The sequence below is a fragment of the Phyllobates terribilis genome, unplaced genomic scaffold (assembly GCF_046119375.1).
Source record: "Phyllobates terribilis strain yellow unplaced genomic scaffold, ASM4611937v1 Scaffold_3__8_contigs__length_932513732, whole genome shotgun sequence".
Lineage (NCBI taxonomy): Eukaryota > Metazoa > Chordata > Amphibia > Anura > Dendrobatidae > Phyllobates > Phyllobates terribilis.
In genome coordinates, this window is record NW_027362763.1 from 622,125,213 (window position 1) to 622,140,501 (window position 15,289).

General features: G+C 43.1%; 1 protein-coding gene across 1 annotated transcript in view; it reads right to left on the reverse strand.

Moving 5' to 3' along the window:
• The window catches only part of SNX9 (sorting nexin 9), a 270,467-nt gene that overhangs the window by 132,251 nt on the left and 122,927 nt on the right, over window positions 1–15,289 (reverse strand). The window contains exon 4 of the mRNA XM_073671526.1: window positions 9,151–9,258. Within this exon, the coding sequence (XP_073527627.1) occupies window positions 9,151–9,258 (108 nt within the window). The remainder of the gene's footprint in view (window positions 1–9,150; window positions 9,259–15,289) is intronic.

A 15,289-nucleotide genomic window follows, 5' to 3' on the forward strand; every position in this document is an offset into this window, starting at 1 on the left:
ATGTAGTCCAGCAGTTTATTACACCTCATAAACCGCACATAACATAGTCCAGTGGCTCGCCGACATGTTACACATATAACATCCAAGAGCCTTTCCAGTGACAGATATGCCCACTTGGCTCCAGACACAGCCTTCAGCAAGGTAACAATATCAATGTCTACATCAAGCAGCGTTTTTACCTTTGCCAGGTCGTAGCTGCTTCAGTCAGCTCTATTCTGCCACAGCTGTGGCTTTTAAGGCTTCCCAGATGTGGCCTCCGGGCCACGTACCTTCAAAGGCTACTGGTATCTTAAACACAGGAGAATCCAGCCTCTGCCTTCCAGGCTAGTGGAGTCCCACACAAGGACCAGGCCTCTCGCCCTCCAAGGCTACTGGTACCTCCAACACCGGGGATCCAGCCCCTGCCTTCCAGGCTTCACCAGGCCTCTCTCTCTAGGCCTCACCAGGCCACTCTTTCTCTCCCTGTTTGATAACTACCAGGGTTTATATATCCTTTTGTGCACACAGGACCTGTGATGATGTCACAGTTACATGATCAGTCACCTGAGGGGGAGGTAAATGGTCAGCTAGAGCACACCCCCCCCTGGACATTCTAGCAATGCAGCAAGCTGCTGCATTACATAGAGCTATAGACTAAACTTTTTAAAATAAAGAAGCCTGTTATTGATTTTCTGGTGCCGCTACTGCGTGTAGTCTACCTGCACATCAACATTGTTGCGTGCAGTCTACCTGTCCATCAACACATCAGTGAGCTGTCTACCTGTACATCAAGGCTGTGTACACACGATGTGTTTTTGTCGTGTTTTTCTGCGCAGATTTGTCACAAGACCTAAAGGGTTTCCTGATGCCAGCAAAGTGAATGAGAATCCTGAAGTATCATGCACATATTGCTTATTTTGACCTGCAGATTTGGTGCAGATTTAAATGCAGCATGTGAATTCTTTCAGCGTGTTTGCTGCACATTTCACCCACGTAACGAGTGGGGAAAAATCTGCTACAAAAACGAATGTTAAAAACGCGTGTATTTTACACTAAGTTTTTTTGCTGCCAATTGATGCAGAAATGGTGCAGAATTTTCGGCACCAAATACTTAATGTGTGTACAACACTATCGGGTGCAGCCTACCTTAAACTTAAGAAAAATAAATTTGGTGAGTCCCAAGAAAAAATAAAATCCTCAATTTATTAGAAAATAATTAAAAGATCATACAGGTTGGGGATACATCTCAACGCATTTCTGGCAAAAGCCCTTATTCACTGAGATACAGATTCCTTATGATACATGGTATAAAAACAAATGGTGACCAACCGTTGATCAATAAACACATATGTTAGCAATCAATCACATTTGAGAATAATCAGCATAATCACAAGGCTAAATCCAAGAAAGCCAGAGAAAAAGAGACAGTCAACACTAAACAGATGCTATGGAAAAATATTGGCAAAACGTTATATTCAACCTTTCATTATAACTCCACCCAAATGATAAATACTGTGCAATACCCAGGGCCCATATAAAAGGGTCTAGTTAAAGATGAGGAAATCCCTCTGGTCGTTGTACTTTTCCACTAGCCTGTTACCGATTCATTGGGCTCTGCTCTCATCTTTTCTGAGCAGCAGCCCAATTAGCGTCTGATTTTAGTGGACAGTACTGCAGGCTGCAGTAGCTCGCGCAAAGAGTAGGATGCTGGTATAATAGTTATCTGCATAGAGGTGCAGATGTCCCTTTAGGGGTTGTACACCTCAGCAAACTTGTTGCTGAAGTGATCAATGAACGGCCGAATTTTGAGGCTGTGTGCACACCGTGTGTTTTTTCTGCGTTTTTTCAACATGGAAATGGACCAAAAACGCTAGGGAATCCTTGTGCCAGCTAAGGCAAGGACAATCCTGAAGTGCTGTGCACATGATCAGGAATTCTCCTGTCAGGATAGTCATTGCATTTAAATCTGCAGCATGTCAATCCACTGCAAAAACGCAGGTATAAAAATATTTGCAGATTTGCTGCGGATTATTGCTGCGTATTTGACTGACTCAATTCAAGTTTATGAGTCAAAACGCTGCAAAAATGCACAAAGAATTGACCGCGGGTGACTACTGCCTACAGCAGCTCCCGCTGATAATAGCAAGAACAAGCGCCGCTGAGGGAAGAGTAATCTCTTCAGCTGGCGCCTGTGCTCAGTGTGAAAAAAAAAAGTGAAAATAATCGATTTTAAAATAAAACTTTTCATACTAACCTATCTGCTGTAATCGCGAGTGTCCCACGGCGATCCGATCACCCGGCAGCACTCTATACAGTGTATAGAGCTGAGCTGCCGTGAGTGAGGTCACTGGAGTTCAATCAGATGATGAGCTCCGGTGACCTCACTTCCTGCACCAGTGCTGCGTGAGAAAATTCTCACGCTCAGAAGCTCAGCTCTAAACCCTGACAGGAGTGCTATCATCTAGAACAGTCACACCAGTGATTGCTGATGTGACTGCTCTAGAAGTGACCCAGATCTTCGTGAGACACTCTGGATCATGTCATCATTTTTTTACAGGTGACAATGGCTTCAGCAGAATGGGCGATAGGCGAGTATACAGTGTTTTTTATGGTTAATAAAATGATTAAAACCGTATGGAATTTTATTTAAAATAAAAGACTCTATTCTTGCCCTGTCTTTATTTCCTAACCTTTACTACTGGGATAGTAATGGGGGTGTCTTATAGACACCCTCCATTACTAACCTGGGCTTCATGTCAACTGCCAATACAAGGCTGACATGAACCCCAACACTATTGCCACCGCACCAGGGCAAGTGGGAAGAGACGAGGCTAAGTGCTAGATTTGGCGCATCTTATGGATGCCCCATTTCAGGGGCCGCTGAGAGCTGATATGATTAGCCTCAGAGGAAGCCAGGATCCATGGCCCCTTCTCTGGCTACTAATATCAGCCCGCAGCTGTCTGCCTAGCCTTTGCTGGTTAGATTTTATAGGAGGACCCTACGTCAATTTTTTTCTAGCCAGTAAAAACCAAGCAAACAGCTGGCTTCCCCGGCTAGTAATATCAGCCCCCAGTGGTTGGCTTTCCCTCAGCTGGTTATGAAAATAAAGCGTGGGCCCATGATATTTTTTTTAATTTTACGCTATGTACCAACGATCCGGTAGAAGCAGCGCTTTGGAAGCAGCATATTTTTGATGCGTCCAAAACACTGAGTTTTGAACACAGGTAAATATTTATTTCTTTTACTCACTTATATAGCGCCATTAATTCCACAGAGCTTTAGAGACATTATTGGCACTGTCCCCATTGGAGCTCACAATCTACATTCCCTATCAGTATGTCTTGGGAGTGTGGGAGGAAACCGGAGAACCCGGAGGAAACCCACGCAAACACGAGGAGAACATACAAACTCCTTGCAGATGTTGTCCTTGGTGGGATTGAACCCAGGACCCCAGCGCTGCAAGTTTGCAGTGCTAACCACTGAGCCACCGTGCCGTAAATATGCATGTGCAGAGATGACAATAGAATATTTTTACGGTCCCTATTCGAGTTCTATCAGCTAATCTAAATTTTTATTTTTTTCAATTCTTTTTTCACACAAATGAAAAAAAAAAACAACAACCAGAGGCTGATCAGTGATGTGAGTTCCAGACCTAGGACACATGCACAGATATGGTGTAAAAATCAAGTACTGATCAGTGTTCAGCGACAGAAGGGGGGGTGGAGAAGGGTTTAGGGAGACGGGGAAAAGGGAGGAGAGGGGGCTTGGGGTGGATTAAGAAAAAGCTAGGGACAGGAATAGGTCAGGAGAGTCATCTTTCTTTTTACAGGAACAGCAACAGCACCACCAGCAGTGCTGGTACAGGGAAAATTTGTCTGTGGTACTACAAATCCCAGCAGATCAAGTAGCAGAATAGCTAAGTAACCACTCTGTACACGTCTCAAAGCTAGAATGACAAGTGCAGAGAAGTGATTTAAGAGTTCAGACAGCGTTTCTGCACTCTGATTGGTGCAACTGGATGATGACTCCAATAGCACCAGTCAGTGCTGGGGCTGGTAACGCTGGCATTACCTAGCACCAGCCTATAATCGGTGCTGTTATAGTACCGATCATAGGTTGTACATCAGTGTTTCAGGCAATTTAGTTGCCTGAAACACTGACAACGCTGTGATTGGCTGTTTAGAATATAACAGCCAATCACATAGTTGCAGGGGGCTGCACCACCCCCTATGGCAATGACTCCCGGTGAGCTGCTGCAAAATTCAGCAGGCACCTTAGTGCGATCATCTCGACTGCGGTCACAGTGATGCATTATAGCTAGGATGTATCTAAACGTCCAAGTTCGTTAAGTACTTGCCAACCAGGACATATGGCTACGTCCAAGGTCGTGAAGGGGTAAATATACAAACCTACTGCTGCTTCCTCTGGTGTCTAGCTCCATTTTTCTGCTCTTCTCAGTGACGTCACCGCAAATGAGACTAGCCAGCTCATTCTACAATCTACGCATGAGCCCGAAATCTGTTTTACAATGAAAGCCTATGGAGCCTCGTTCTGAGGCTCCAAAGGCTTACACTGCAAAAGTAATTTCCGGGCCACGCAGCATTACCTGGAAGAGTCTACCGAGAAGTGATATCATTCAGAATAGCAGAAGAACGGCATGAGACAACGAAAAGAGCGACGGCAGGTGAGCGATCAGTGCACTCACACTACATTACATTCACATACCCACACATTTAAACAAAAAAATGTTAGTGGGAGTGCTTCTTTAAAACAAGTTATCACCTATCTAAATGATACATCCTGATAAATCAAGTTAAAACCTAACAGCTGGGTCTCGCACCGAAGGCAGAATGGGTAACTTTTATTCCAATTGGAATGGGGGGGCAGTGCACTTGCTCCACCTGGGCTCCATTTACTCCTTGTAACCCGATGCTCAGCTTTTTCTGTATGCCCCATACAGAATTAGTAGAGGGTTGGTCGGGTGTCCAACCTGCTGCTCAATTTTGTAACACTGAAATGTTCCCTGTTGGGGATAAAAATTCTCCATTCAGCCAATCAGTGCGAGTTTCAGCAGTCGGACACCTACTGATCAGCAAGTTATCTCTTATCTCGTTTCACTGGACAATTCCTTTAAGCTACCTCAGCATGCACATCAGAACCTATATGGTAAGCAAATACTAATTGGGAACAAGTTGATAATTATTTGCTTATTGAGACAGTGGTGATAATTAATTGGACTCTTCAATCTGCCCACTGGGATCCAAATGATAAGCTGGCTGTGTAGCTGCTCAGACTAAGCAACTTTTCATCCAAATTGTACTCTACAAGGAGCTGTTCTAGTCATGGCTGTGGAGTTTTGATGGAGTCGGAATAAAATGGACCAACTCGGACTCCTAAAATATATAATAAATTGGGTACATTAGTTCAATGCAGTTTGTGGGGAATATTTTTTCATAAGAATTTGGAAAAGTTATGAAATGTCATACAAAAGTCTGTCCTATTCCTGATCTAAGGGTCTAGACTTTTAGCTGAGATGAATCTGTGCTACATTAAATTTATCACTTAAACATGAGCAATGTATGAGGGAGTCGTGGAGTCGGTGACCTGGAAATTGAGGAGTCGGAGGTTTGGTTTACCCTGGTTCTAGTAAACTACAATTTGTGATGGATCAGGAGATTGTGAGCTGGTTCCGCAACTGCACCGCACGTTTGACTATGTCAATGTTAATGTAGAACGGTGTTTACCAAACTGCCGTCCTCATGGCCCCCAACAGATCATGATTTCAGTATTTCCTTGATAATGCACAGGTGATGGAATTACTATCAAGTTATCAGAAATTGCCACAGGGTCTCTCACCTATGCAATACTAAGGAAATAATAAAAACATGATGTGTTGGGGTCCATGAGCATAGGCAGATTATAACGAGGGCAACCTAGGTTACTGCCCAGGACACGAGGCTCCAGGGGAGCCCATAGCCAGATTGCCCTCACTATAATGTTTTTTATGCTGCCATTGGCGGCACTAATCCTCAGACATGGAGCTTTCCTGAAGCTCCGCTGTGATTAATAGGACAATGGCAGCGCAGCTCCAGGGAAGCTCCCATCACCTTTTCTGTGATGTGCCGGTGCCAGCATGTACGCGCCGCCAACAAAAAGAAATAGATCTCGGGACCAGAGCAGATCGCCGGTGGAACGGGAGCGAGGTGAGTATGTGTACCTGTATATAGAGGGGCTATGTGGGGGACTTATACAGTATATAGGAGGCTATGTGGGGTGTGGGTTCATATTGTATATAGGAGGCCATGTGAGAGGCTATGTGGGGGCTTACACTGTATATAGAGAGGCTATGTGGAGGCTTACACTGAATATAGAGAGGCTATGTGGGGGCTTACACTGTATATAGAGAGGCTATGTGGGGGCTCACACTGTATATAGAGGATACAGTGACTTGCGAAAGTATTTCCGCCCCCCCAATGGATTCTTACCTATTTTGTTACATTACAACCGCATTTAAATATTTTTGTAATCCGATTTGTGTGTGATATAGGCAGAATGTAGAATGTAAGCCAACAAGGGCAGGGTCCTCTTCCCTCCGTACCGTTCTATCATTGTTCGTTTGTTTACTGTAAGTGATATCAGTATTTGGTATGAAACCCCTCCTTATGTACAGCGCCATGGAATCAATGGCGCTATATAAATTAATAATAATAATAATATAGGCATAAATAAAATTTATGGGATCAAACCTCTAATAATTGGAATGTGCGTATGTATTCACCCCTTTTGTGATGAAGCCCCTAAAAATTGCTGGTGCAAGCAATTACATTTATAAAAGTCACATGCTTAGTGAAAGGAAGTCCACCTGTATGCACTCTAAGGGTCACACGGTCTGTCAGTATATACACACACCTTTTCTGAAAGGCCACAGAGACTGCAACACCATTAAGTAAGAGGCACCACTAATCAAACAACACCATGAAGACCAAAGAGATCGCTAAACAAGTCAGGGACAAAGTTGTCAAGTACAAGTCAGGGTTGGGTTATAAAAAAATATCCCAATGTCTGATGATCCCGCAGAGCACCATCAAATCCATTATCATCAAATGGAAAGAACATTGTACCACAACAAACCAGCCAAGAGAGGGCTGCCTGCCAAAACGCTCAACTCTGGCAAGGAGGGAATCAGAGAGGCAGGACAGAGTCTAAAAGGTAACCCTGAAGGAGCTGAAGAGTTCCCAAGCAGAGACTGGGATATCTATCCAAACAACCACAATAAGCTGTACACTCCATAGAGGTGGCCTTTCATGGAAGAGTGGGAGGAAAAAAGCCTTCACTTAAACACAAATTGTAAGGCTCGTTTTGAGTTTGCCAAAAGACATGTGGGAGACTCCCGAAATGTATGGAGGGAGGTGCTGTGGACAGATGAAACCAATATTGAACTTTGTGGCCACCAAGGTAAACAGCCATTTCTGACACAAGGCCAACACAGCTCATCATCTCAAGAATACTCGAGTGGTTTAAGGGGAAATGTGTAAATGTTTTGGAGTGGCCAAATTGAGAATCTGTGGTCAGACTTAAAGATTGCTGTTCACCAGCACAAACCATCTAACTTGAAGGAGCTGGAGCAGTTTTGCCTTGAGAAATGGTCAAAACTCACAGTGGCAAGATGTGGAAAGCTCATAGAGACTTATCCAAAGCGACTTGCATCTGTAAATGCCACAAAAGGAGGCTCTACAAAGTACTGAGTTTAGGGTAGGTGAATAATTATACACACTGAAATTTTCAGTAATTTTGTCCTATTTGTTGTTTGCTTCACAATAAAAAATAACCCAATTATTCACAGTTGTAGGCATGTTCTTTACATGAACTGATACAAACCCTCAAAAAAACAACTGAACTTTCAGGTTGTGAAATAGCAAAACCCCAAAAATGCCAGGGGGCGGGTGGGGGGGGGGGGGGAATGAATACTTCACAACGCACGGTATGTGCTCAAACTGTATATAGAAGGCTGTGTGGGGGTTCATACTGTATATAGAAAGCTATGTGGTGGCTCTTACTATATGTAATTTCCCATAGACTTATGTAGAGCGCTTTGTTATGTATAGCGCTGTACATAAGGGAAAACATTTGCGCAGCACACCGCTCTGTCATTTTGCATCTGCGCTTGTACACCAGAGCACCTGTGTGTCAATCACATGATCTATCAAGGGAATCATGTGACATGTCATGTGATACATCGAGTGATTGGGGGGTGGAGGGGGGTGCGACAACTATGCCTTCTAAACTGTCCGAGGCAATGGCTACTCTTAATTTGCCCCTGGCCATGAGGATTGGCGTTTGGTAAATACTGGTGTAGACTATGGTTAGATAGTGACCCTGAGGTTTTGTAAGGGTCCCTCTCAGGGATGGTGAAGTAGACTCTGTGCTTGAACTCACTTATGTTAATATACTGGGTGGATTTTGGCTCATGAAGTAGACGCCATGGGAGAACATTTTAAAATTTCTTTACATTTAAAGGGGTATTCCCATCTCCAAGATCCTATCTCAATATGTAGTAGGTGTAATAATAATAATATTAGCAAATATCTCTAATTAGAAATGTAGTATAGTATTTCTGATTCGCTCTGACTCTTTCCTCATGTGCAGGCAATACAGGACCTTAGGTATCCATGGTTACGACCACTAGCAGCTAGCTAGCAGCAACTGTGACTATCAGTGGACGTAACCATGGATACCTAAGGTCCTGCTATACCTGCACATGAGGAAAGAGAGATAGTGAATCAAAAATACTATATTACATTACATTACTATAATACTATATTTATTTAATGATGTTTCTTTACATATCTTGCTGCACTACACAGACTAATTCTCTTCTACAGAGCAGATCTCATCTCCACTGGTTGGAGTAAGGCTTCCCTATATATTATCACCTTCCTTTAGCTCCCATCACAAGAGATCTATCACTTGTCAAGAAATGGGGCCCAAAAATGACCAGCATGAAAAGTGGTTACTGGCTATATCAAATGGCAAAATACAGACGGTGACAGGACCAAATGTTAGTAGTACAAGGTACTCTGGTATATGGTGAAACCCTTGCAGCATATTAAAGTTTGTAAATGGCCATCTAACAATCATTTGCCATGATACGATTTTTGCTATAAACATACCTGTTCGCCACTGTTGGTTGAAGCTTGCTGAGCAGTACTTTCAGAAAGGGAATCCAAAAAGGCCAAATCTGCAGCCGAATTACTAGAAGACGCTCTGTCCGACATTAACTGAACAGAAATGAATAAATGGAATAAAGGTAATTGGGAAAAAACAAACTCTACAAATTGACATGTATAATAACTATAGCATAATTCTAAAAATATCATAAAAATCTATTTTATCGTTTGTTTCCATATAACACTCCATAACATTGCTCTCACATTAGGTGTCAAAAACCTAGTGACAGATTCCCTTTAACCCCCTTACAGACATATGACGTACAGTTATATGCCAGCTTTGATGCATCTTTTCCGGCAGATAATGACTGTGATATTCAGCCACCATCTGCCTTTAGCAGTTGCGCATACAGCAGAGCTTCACCAGCGACTGTTAACCTGTTAAATGCTGCTGTCAATATGTGACAGCGGCATTTACAGCACGCAGACAAGGGGGCACGTCATTCCATGCGCCTATTGGACGCCCCTGTGATGAAATCGTAGGGCACCTATGAGTTGAGATAATGACAGGGAGTCTGTCATGACTGTTCTGGAGACTGATTTGGGGCCAACAAATACAGTGAAAAGTGGATATAGAATGTTTTTAAACACCCCTCTTTAACCACAATAAAATAAAAATGTAAAAAAACAACATGTGGTTTTGATAAGACAGTAAAAAATCCAGATGTATCAAAATATAAAAAATCAATTAACCCAAATCAGTAAATGGCGTAACGAGAAAAAAACCTCTAAATGGCAGAATTATGTTATATTGGCCGCTGCAACACTGCAAAAAAATGTAATAAGAGGTGATCAAAACATTGCGTCTCACACAGAGCCTCATCTACGGTTTGCTATCTACGTAAATCGTACGGAAACAGAATAATCATATTGCCAGGTCATTTTTACCATATATTGGACATCGTAAATACAAAAAAAAAAAAAAGTTGTGGATTTGCGTTTTTTTGCAATTTCATCGCACTTGGAAAGTTTTTCCCACACTCCAATACATGACATGATAAAATGAATGAGGTCATTCAAAAGTACAACTCGTCCCACAAAATACAAGCCCTCATATAGGTCGACTGAAAATAAAGAAAAGTTATGGCTCTTGGAAGACAAGGAAAAAAGAAAACAAGAAAATGGAAAATAGCCACGTTGGAAAGATGTTAAGGCGGCTTCCTGTGAAGTACCGTATATTCCGGCGTATAAGACGACTTTTGAAGACTGAAAAATCTTCTGTCTAGTCTGGGGTCGTCTTATACGCCGGTAATGCTTTTGAACTTTCAGAAATTGACATGCGGGGATACTCTGGGGGTGTTAATAAGCTGCCGTGGCCGTATCCCTGCCATGTCGGAGTTAATATAAGGTGGAGGGAGTTAAAATACGGCGGCGGTAGGTCCAGACAGTCAGCGCTTCTGTGCTGAAACTGACACATCGCTGCGTATTCCCAGCTCCGGACACAGCGGAGGGCTTCTGTGCCGACAGCTTTCACTTGTCACAGAAGCGCTGCGCTGTGTCCGGAGCTGGGAAGTTCGCATCGCTTCTGTGACAATATATGAAAAGCCGGCAATTCAGCAGCGGCATAAGCCGGCACCCGACAATTTAGAATAGAAAGAATAGAGCATCACACATAGATTAGATAGATAGAAACATGTCAGTCACATATATATGAAGTACAGTGACAGTGTTGCTTACTGTACTTGTCATTTAGTGTAAAGGATTTATTAAAACAAATATTAGTGTTTTCATGCACCGTCTCTTTAAAAAAGCCGGCCGGCAATTCAGCATCTGTACCCGACAATTTATAACAGAAAGATAGAGCATCACACATAGATTAGATAGATAGAAACATGTCAGTCACATAAATATGAAGTACAGTGACAGTGCTGGTTACTGTACTTGTCATCTAGTGTTAAAATAACGGATTTATTTTAAAAAAAATTGGCGTGGGGTTCCCCTTAATTTTAGTCTCTAGCGGAGGTTAAGCAGACAGCTGGGGCAGATGTTTGAAGCCTGGGAAGGGGGTAATACCCACGGAGCTTCCCAGGCTACTAATATCAGCCCCCAGCTGAATACATAGCCTTTACTAGCTATTAAAATGGGGGACCCCCCCAAAAAAATGACGTGGGGTCCCCCCTAATTTAATAGCTAGCAAAGGCTAGGCAGACAGCTGGGGGCTGATATTAATAGCCCAGGAAGGGAGCCATGAATATTGGCCCCCTCCCAGGCTAGAAACACCAGCCGTCAGCTGCCCCAGAAATGGCGCATCCATAGGATGCGCCAATTCTGGCACTTAGCCTCGCTCTTCCACGCTGCCCTGGTGCGGTGGCAGGGGGTAATAGGGCTGGGGTTGATGTCAGCTTATAATGCCAGCTGACATCAAGCCCAGGTTAGTAATGGAGAGGCGTCTATAAGACACCCCCATTACTAACCCCATAGTAAAAGTTAAAAAAAACACAAACACCCAGAATAAAGTCCTTTAATTGAAATAAACACACAATTCTTTATTGTTCTAAATTAAACCATACTTACCATCACGCCCATTCCAGCTGAAGCCAACGATCTCCTGCAATAAAAGTAAAATAATAAAGCAACCTCATCCTTACCTTTCCATGGTTCCCAGGACAGCTTCAGCTCTGCTACATCGAGATGACAGGCTGGACCGCAGCAGAACGCCGCCATCCAGCCTGTCATCCCACACACACTGAGAAGCGCAGGCATGCTTGCGCTCCTCAGTGTCTCGCTGTGACGGCATCCAGATGAGCCGACAATGAACTCAGCTCACCTCCTGGACGTCCGTCACTGACAGCGTGGGAAACTTCTACTGCGCATGCGGGGAGCAGGAGAATTTTCCCACGCTGTCAGTGACGTGCATGAGGTGAGCCGAGTTCATTGGACATGATCTCGGCTCATCTGGATGCCGTCACAGTCAGACACTGAGGAGCACAAGCATGCCTGCGCTTCTCAGTGTCTGCCGCATGGCAAGCTGAACGGCAGCGTTCTGCTGCGGTGCAGCCTGTCATGTGAATGTAGCAGAGCTGGACCGGTCCTGGGAACCATGGAGAGGTAAGGATGAGGTTGCTTTATTATTTTACTTTTATTACAGGAGATCGTTGGCTTCAGCTGGAATGGGCATGATGGTAAGTATGGTTTAATTTAGAACATTAAAAAATTGTGTCTTTATTTCAATTAAAGGACTTTATTCTGGGTGTTTGTGTTTTTTTTAATTACTTTACTAGAAATTCATGGTGGTCATGTCTAATATTGGCGTGACCCCATGAATTTCGGGCTTAGGGCCAGCTGATAATGCCAAGCTGGCCCTAACCCCTTTATTACCCAGTGAGCCACCGCACCAGGGCCCTGGATGAGTTGGGTACAGCGCCAGAAGATGGCGCTTCTATGAACGCGCCATTTTCCGGGGTGGCTGCGGACTGCAATTTGCAGCGGGGGGGGCCAGAAAGCTTGGGCCTCCCTGCGCTGCAGATTCCAGCCCCCAGCTGCCTAGTTGTACCTGGCTGGACACAAAAATAGGGCGAAGCCCCACGTCTTTTTTTTTAAAATTATTTCATGAAATAATTAAAAAAAAAAGGGCTTCCCTATATTGTTGTGTCCAGCCAGGTACAAATAGGCAGCTGGTGGTTGGGGGCAGCCCGTTCCTGCCTGCTGTACCTGGCTGGACACAAAAATATGGCGAAGCCCACGTCAACATTTTTGGGAAAAATTAATTACAAAATTAATAATAATTTAGGGACTGCATCTTTATTAACCCCTCAATTGTCATTTAGTGTTAAAATAAAGGATTTTTTAAAAAGAAAATTGGCGTGGGATCCACCATCATTATAGTCTCTAGCGGAGGTTGAGCAGACGGCTGGGGCAGATGTTTGAAGTCTGGGAAGGGGGTAATACCCACGGAGCTTCCCAGGCTACTAATATCAGCCCCCAGCTGAATACCTAGCCTTTACTAGCTATTAGAATGGGGGACCCCCCCAAAAAACGACGTGGGGTCCCCCCTATTTTAATATGTTTATGAGTGACAGTTTTCCTGCTATATACCTGCATGTCATAAGAATTTAAATTAAAAAAGGACCATGTTAAATTCAAATCTGTTTTTTTTTAATTTTTACCGGTGTTTGGTATGCGTTGGAAAAGGGGTAGTCTTATACGGTGAATATATCCTAAACTCTATATTTTAACAGGAAAGTAGGGGGGTCGTCTTATACACCAGGTCGTCTTATACGCCGGAATATACGGTAATACAAAATGGCCACTGTCCCCTATTTCAAGTTCCAACCAGTCTCAGCCACGCTTAAAGATGGGTTGCAGCCGGAAACACTGCTTGAGATATGTATCTGAGTTAGTGCATAGTTCCTGTCAGGCTGAGGAGCAGGGTTGTGGCTGTGTGCCCACGATGCGTTTTTTGGCACGGATTTGCAGAGCGGAAACGCTCCAGAAACGCATTGCATACATTATCCCATGACATCCTGCAAGTTCAGGATTTTTTCTGCGCAGATTTTACTCGCAGAAAAAATACGGACATGATCAATTCTTGTGCGTTTCCGCATGCGTATTTGCCTATACAATGCATTGGAAAAACGCATCAAAAATGCATGTGAAGAAATGCTCAGGAAAATTTCTGCTTCATTTTTGCATCGTGGGCACTAAGACTAACAGAGCACAACAGCTTTTCGCCTTCCGCTCCTTATCCCACTGAAAACTTGTCAGGTTGAGAGAGCAGATGAGCTATGCTTGTTCACGATGTTTCTCTTCAGCCTTACAAGAACTATAAGACTCACTCAGATAAACAGTGAACAACCACATAATCCTTTTAAAATAATTCATTTAATAAATTTATATTAAAAATACATACATGTATAGATCAAAATACATGATTATAATTATACACTCCTTGAGAAAGTCATCCCGCGAAACAGCGTTGGAGGTGGTGGGGCCTAGCTATATGGTATTTATTTGGTATTTATTCCTTCCTATGTGTTTACTTGATCACATTCAATGCATTTAATTTAGCACTCTAATTTATATATATCCACTGTGATTTAATTTATTTGTATTTTTGAGTAGCTGCTATATGTATTTATTGCACTATGCACTTCAACACATAGTCTGGATTTGCCATTTATATTTTTCTTTCTATTTTTTTAAACAATACAATTTTTATTGAAGTTTTTAAACATAACATAAGAGAGGGGTATCAGGAACATCACATGCGATATAGAGTACACCAAAGTATCTAAAAGAAAATAACAAGAAACTTCTAGTGACATGAACCTGGGGGAAGAGAGAGGAAAGGCAGCAAAATATACGCCAACCTCTCAGTAAAGGAGGAGGGAAAAGGTGGGGGGGACCAGGAAAAAAGGGTGTATTCTCCAAAATGACTACCGTGAGCAAAATACCTCTAAGATTTTCCGGCCATGCACACCAGTAATGTTGGGTCTTCTCTTTTTTCGAGCCCTCCCATGAGAGAATCATTTCATAAGAGTTATAGGATTCCATTCTCCACCAGATGCCGTCCATTGATGGAGCAGATTGGGATTTCCACTTAGAGGCCAGGGCTTGTCTGGCCGCGGTTAATATAAAGGAACAGAGCAATCTGTTCTTGTATGGGAGATCGGTAATGCCTATGTTCAATAGGGCCAATGCTGGATTCATTGGGACGTCCTTTCCCGCACCGAATGATAATATCTTAAATACATCTTTCCAGAAATTATTTAGTTTAAGACATGACCACCAAGAGTGCAGAAGTGTGCCTACTCCTCCACATTTTTTCCAACATAAGGAGGATGTATCTTGGGATAGGTGAGCTATACGGTTTGGTGGTGAATACCAATGGAGTTGGATTTTTTTTGCAATTTCTAAGTGGTTTATGCATGATGAACTTTTAAGAGGCCATGATAAGGCTAATTGCCATTGATCAAGAGTAAACGAAGTGCCCAAATCCGATTCCCATTTAACCATGTACGGAAGTTTAGTATTATTAGGGGGAGAGTTGAGAAAATTATATGCCACCGAAACACCCCTAGAGAATCCCTTCTTCCCCAACACAAAGTGTTGTATTGTAGATGGATCTAGCCATGACACAATT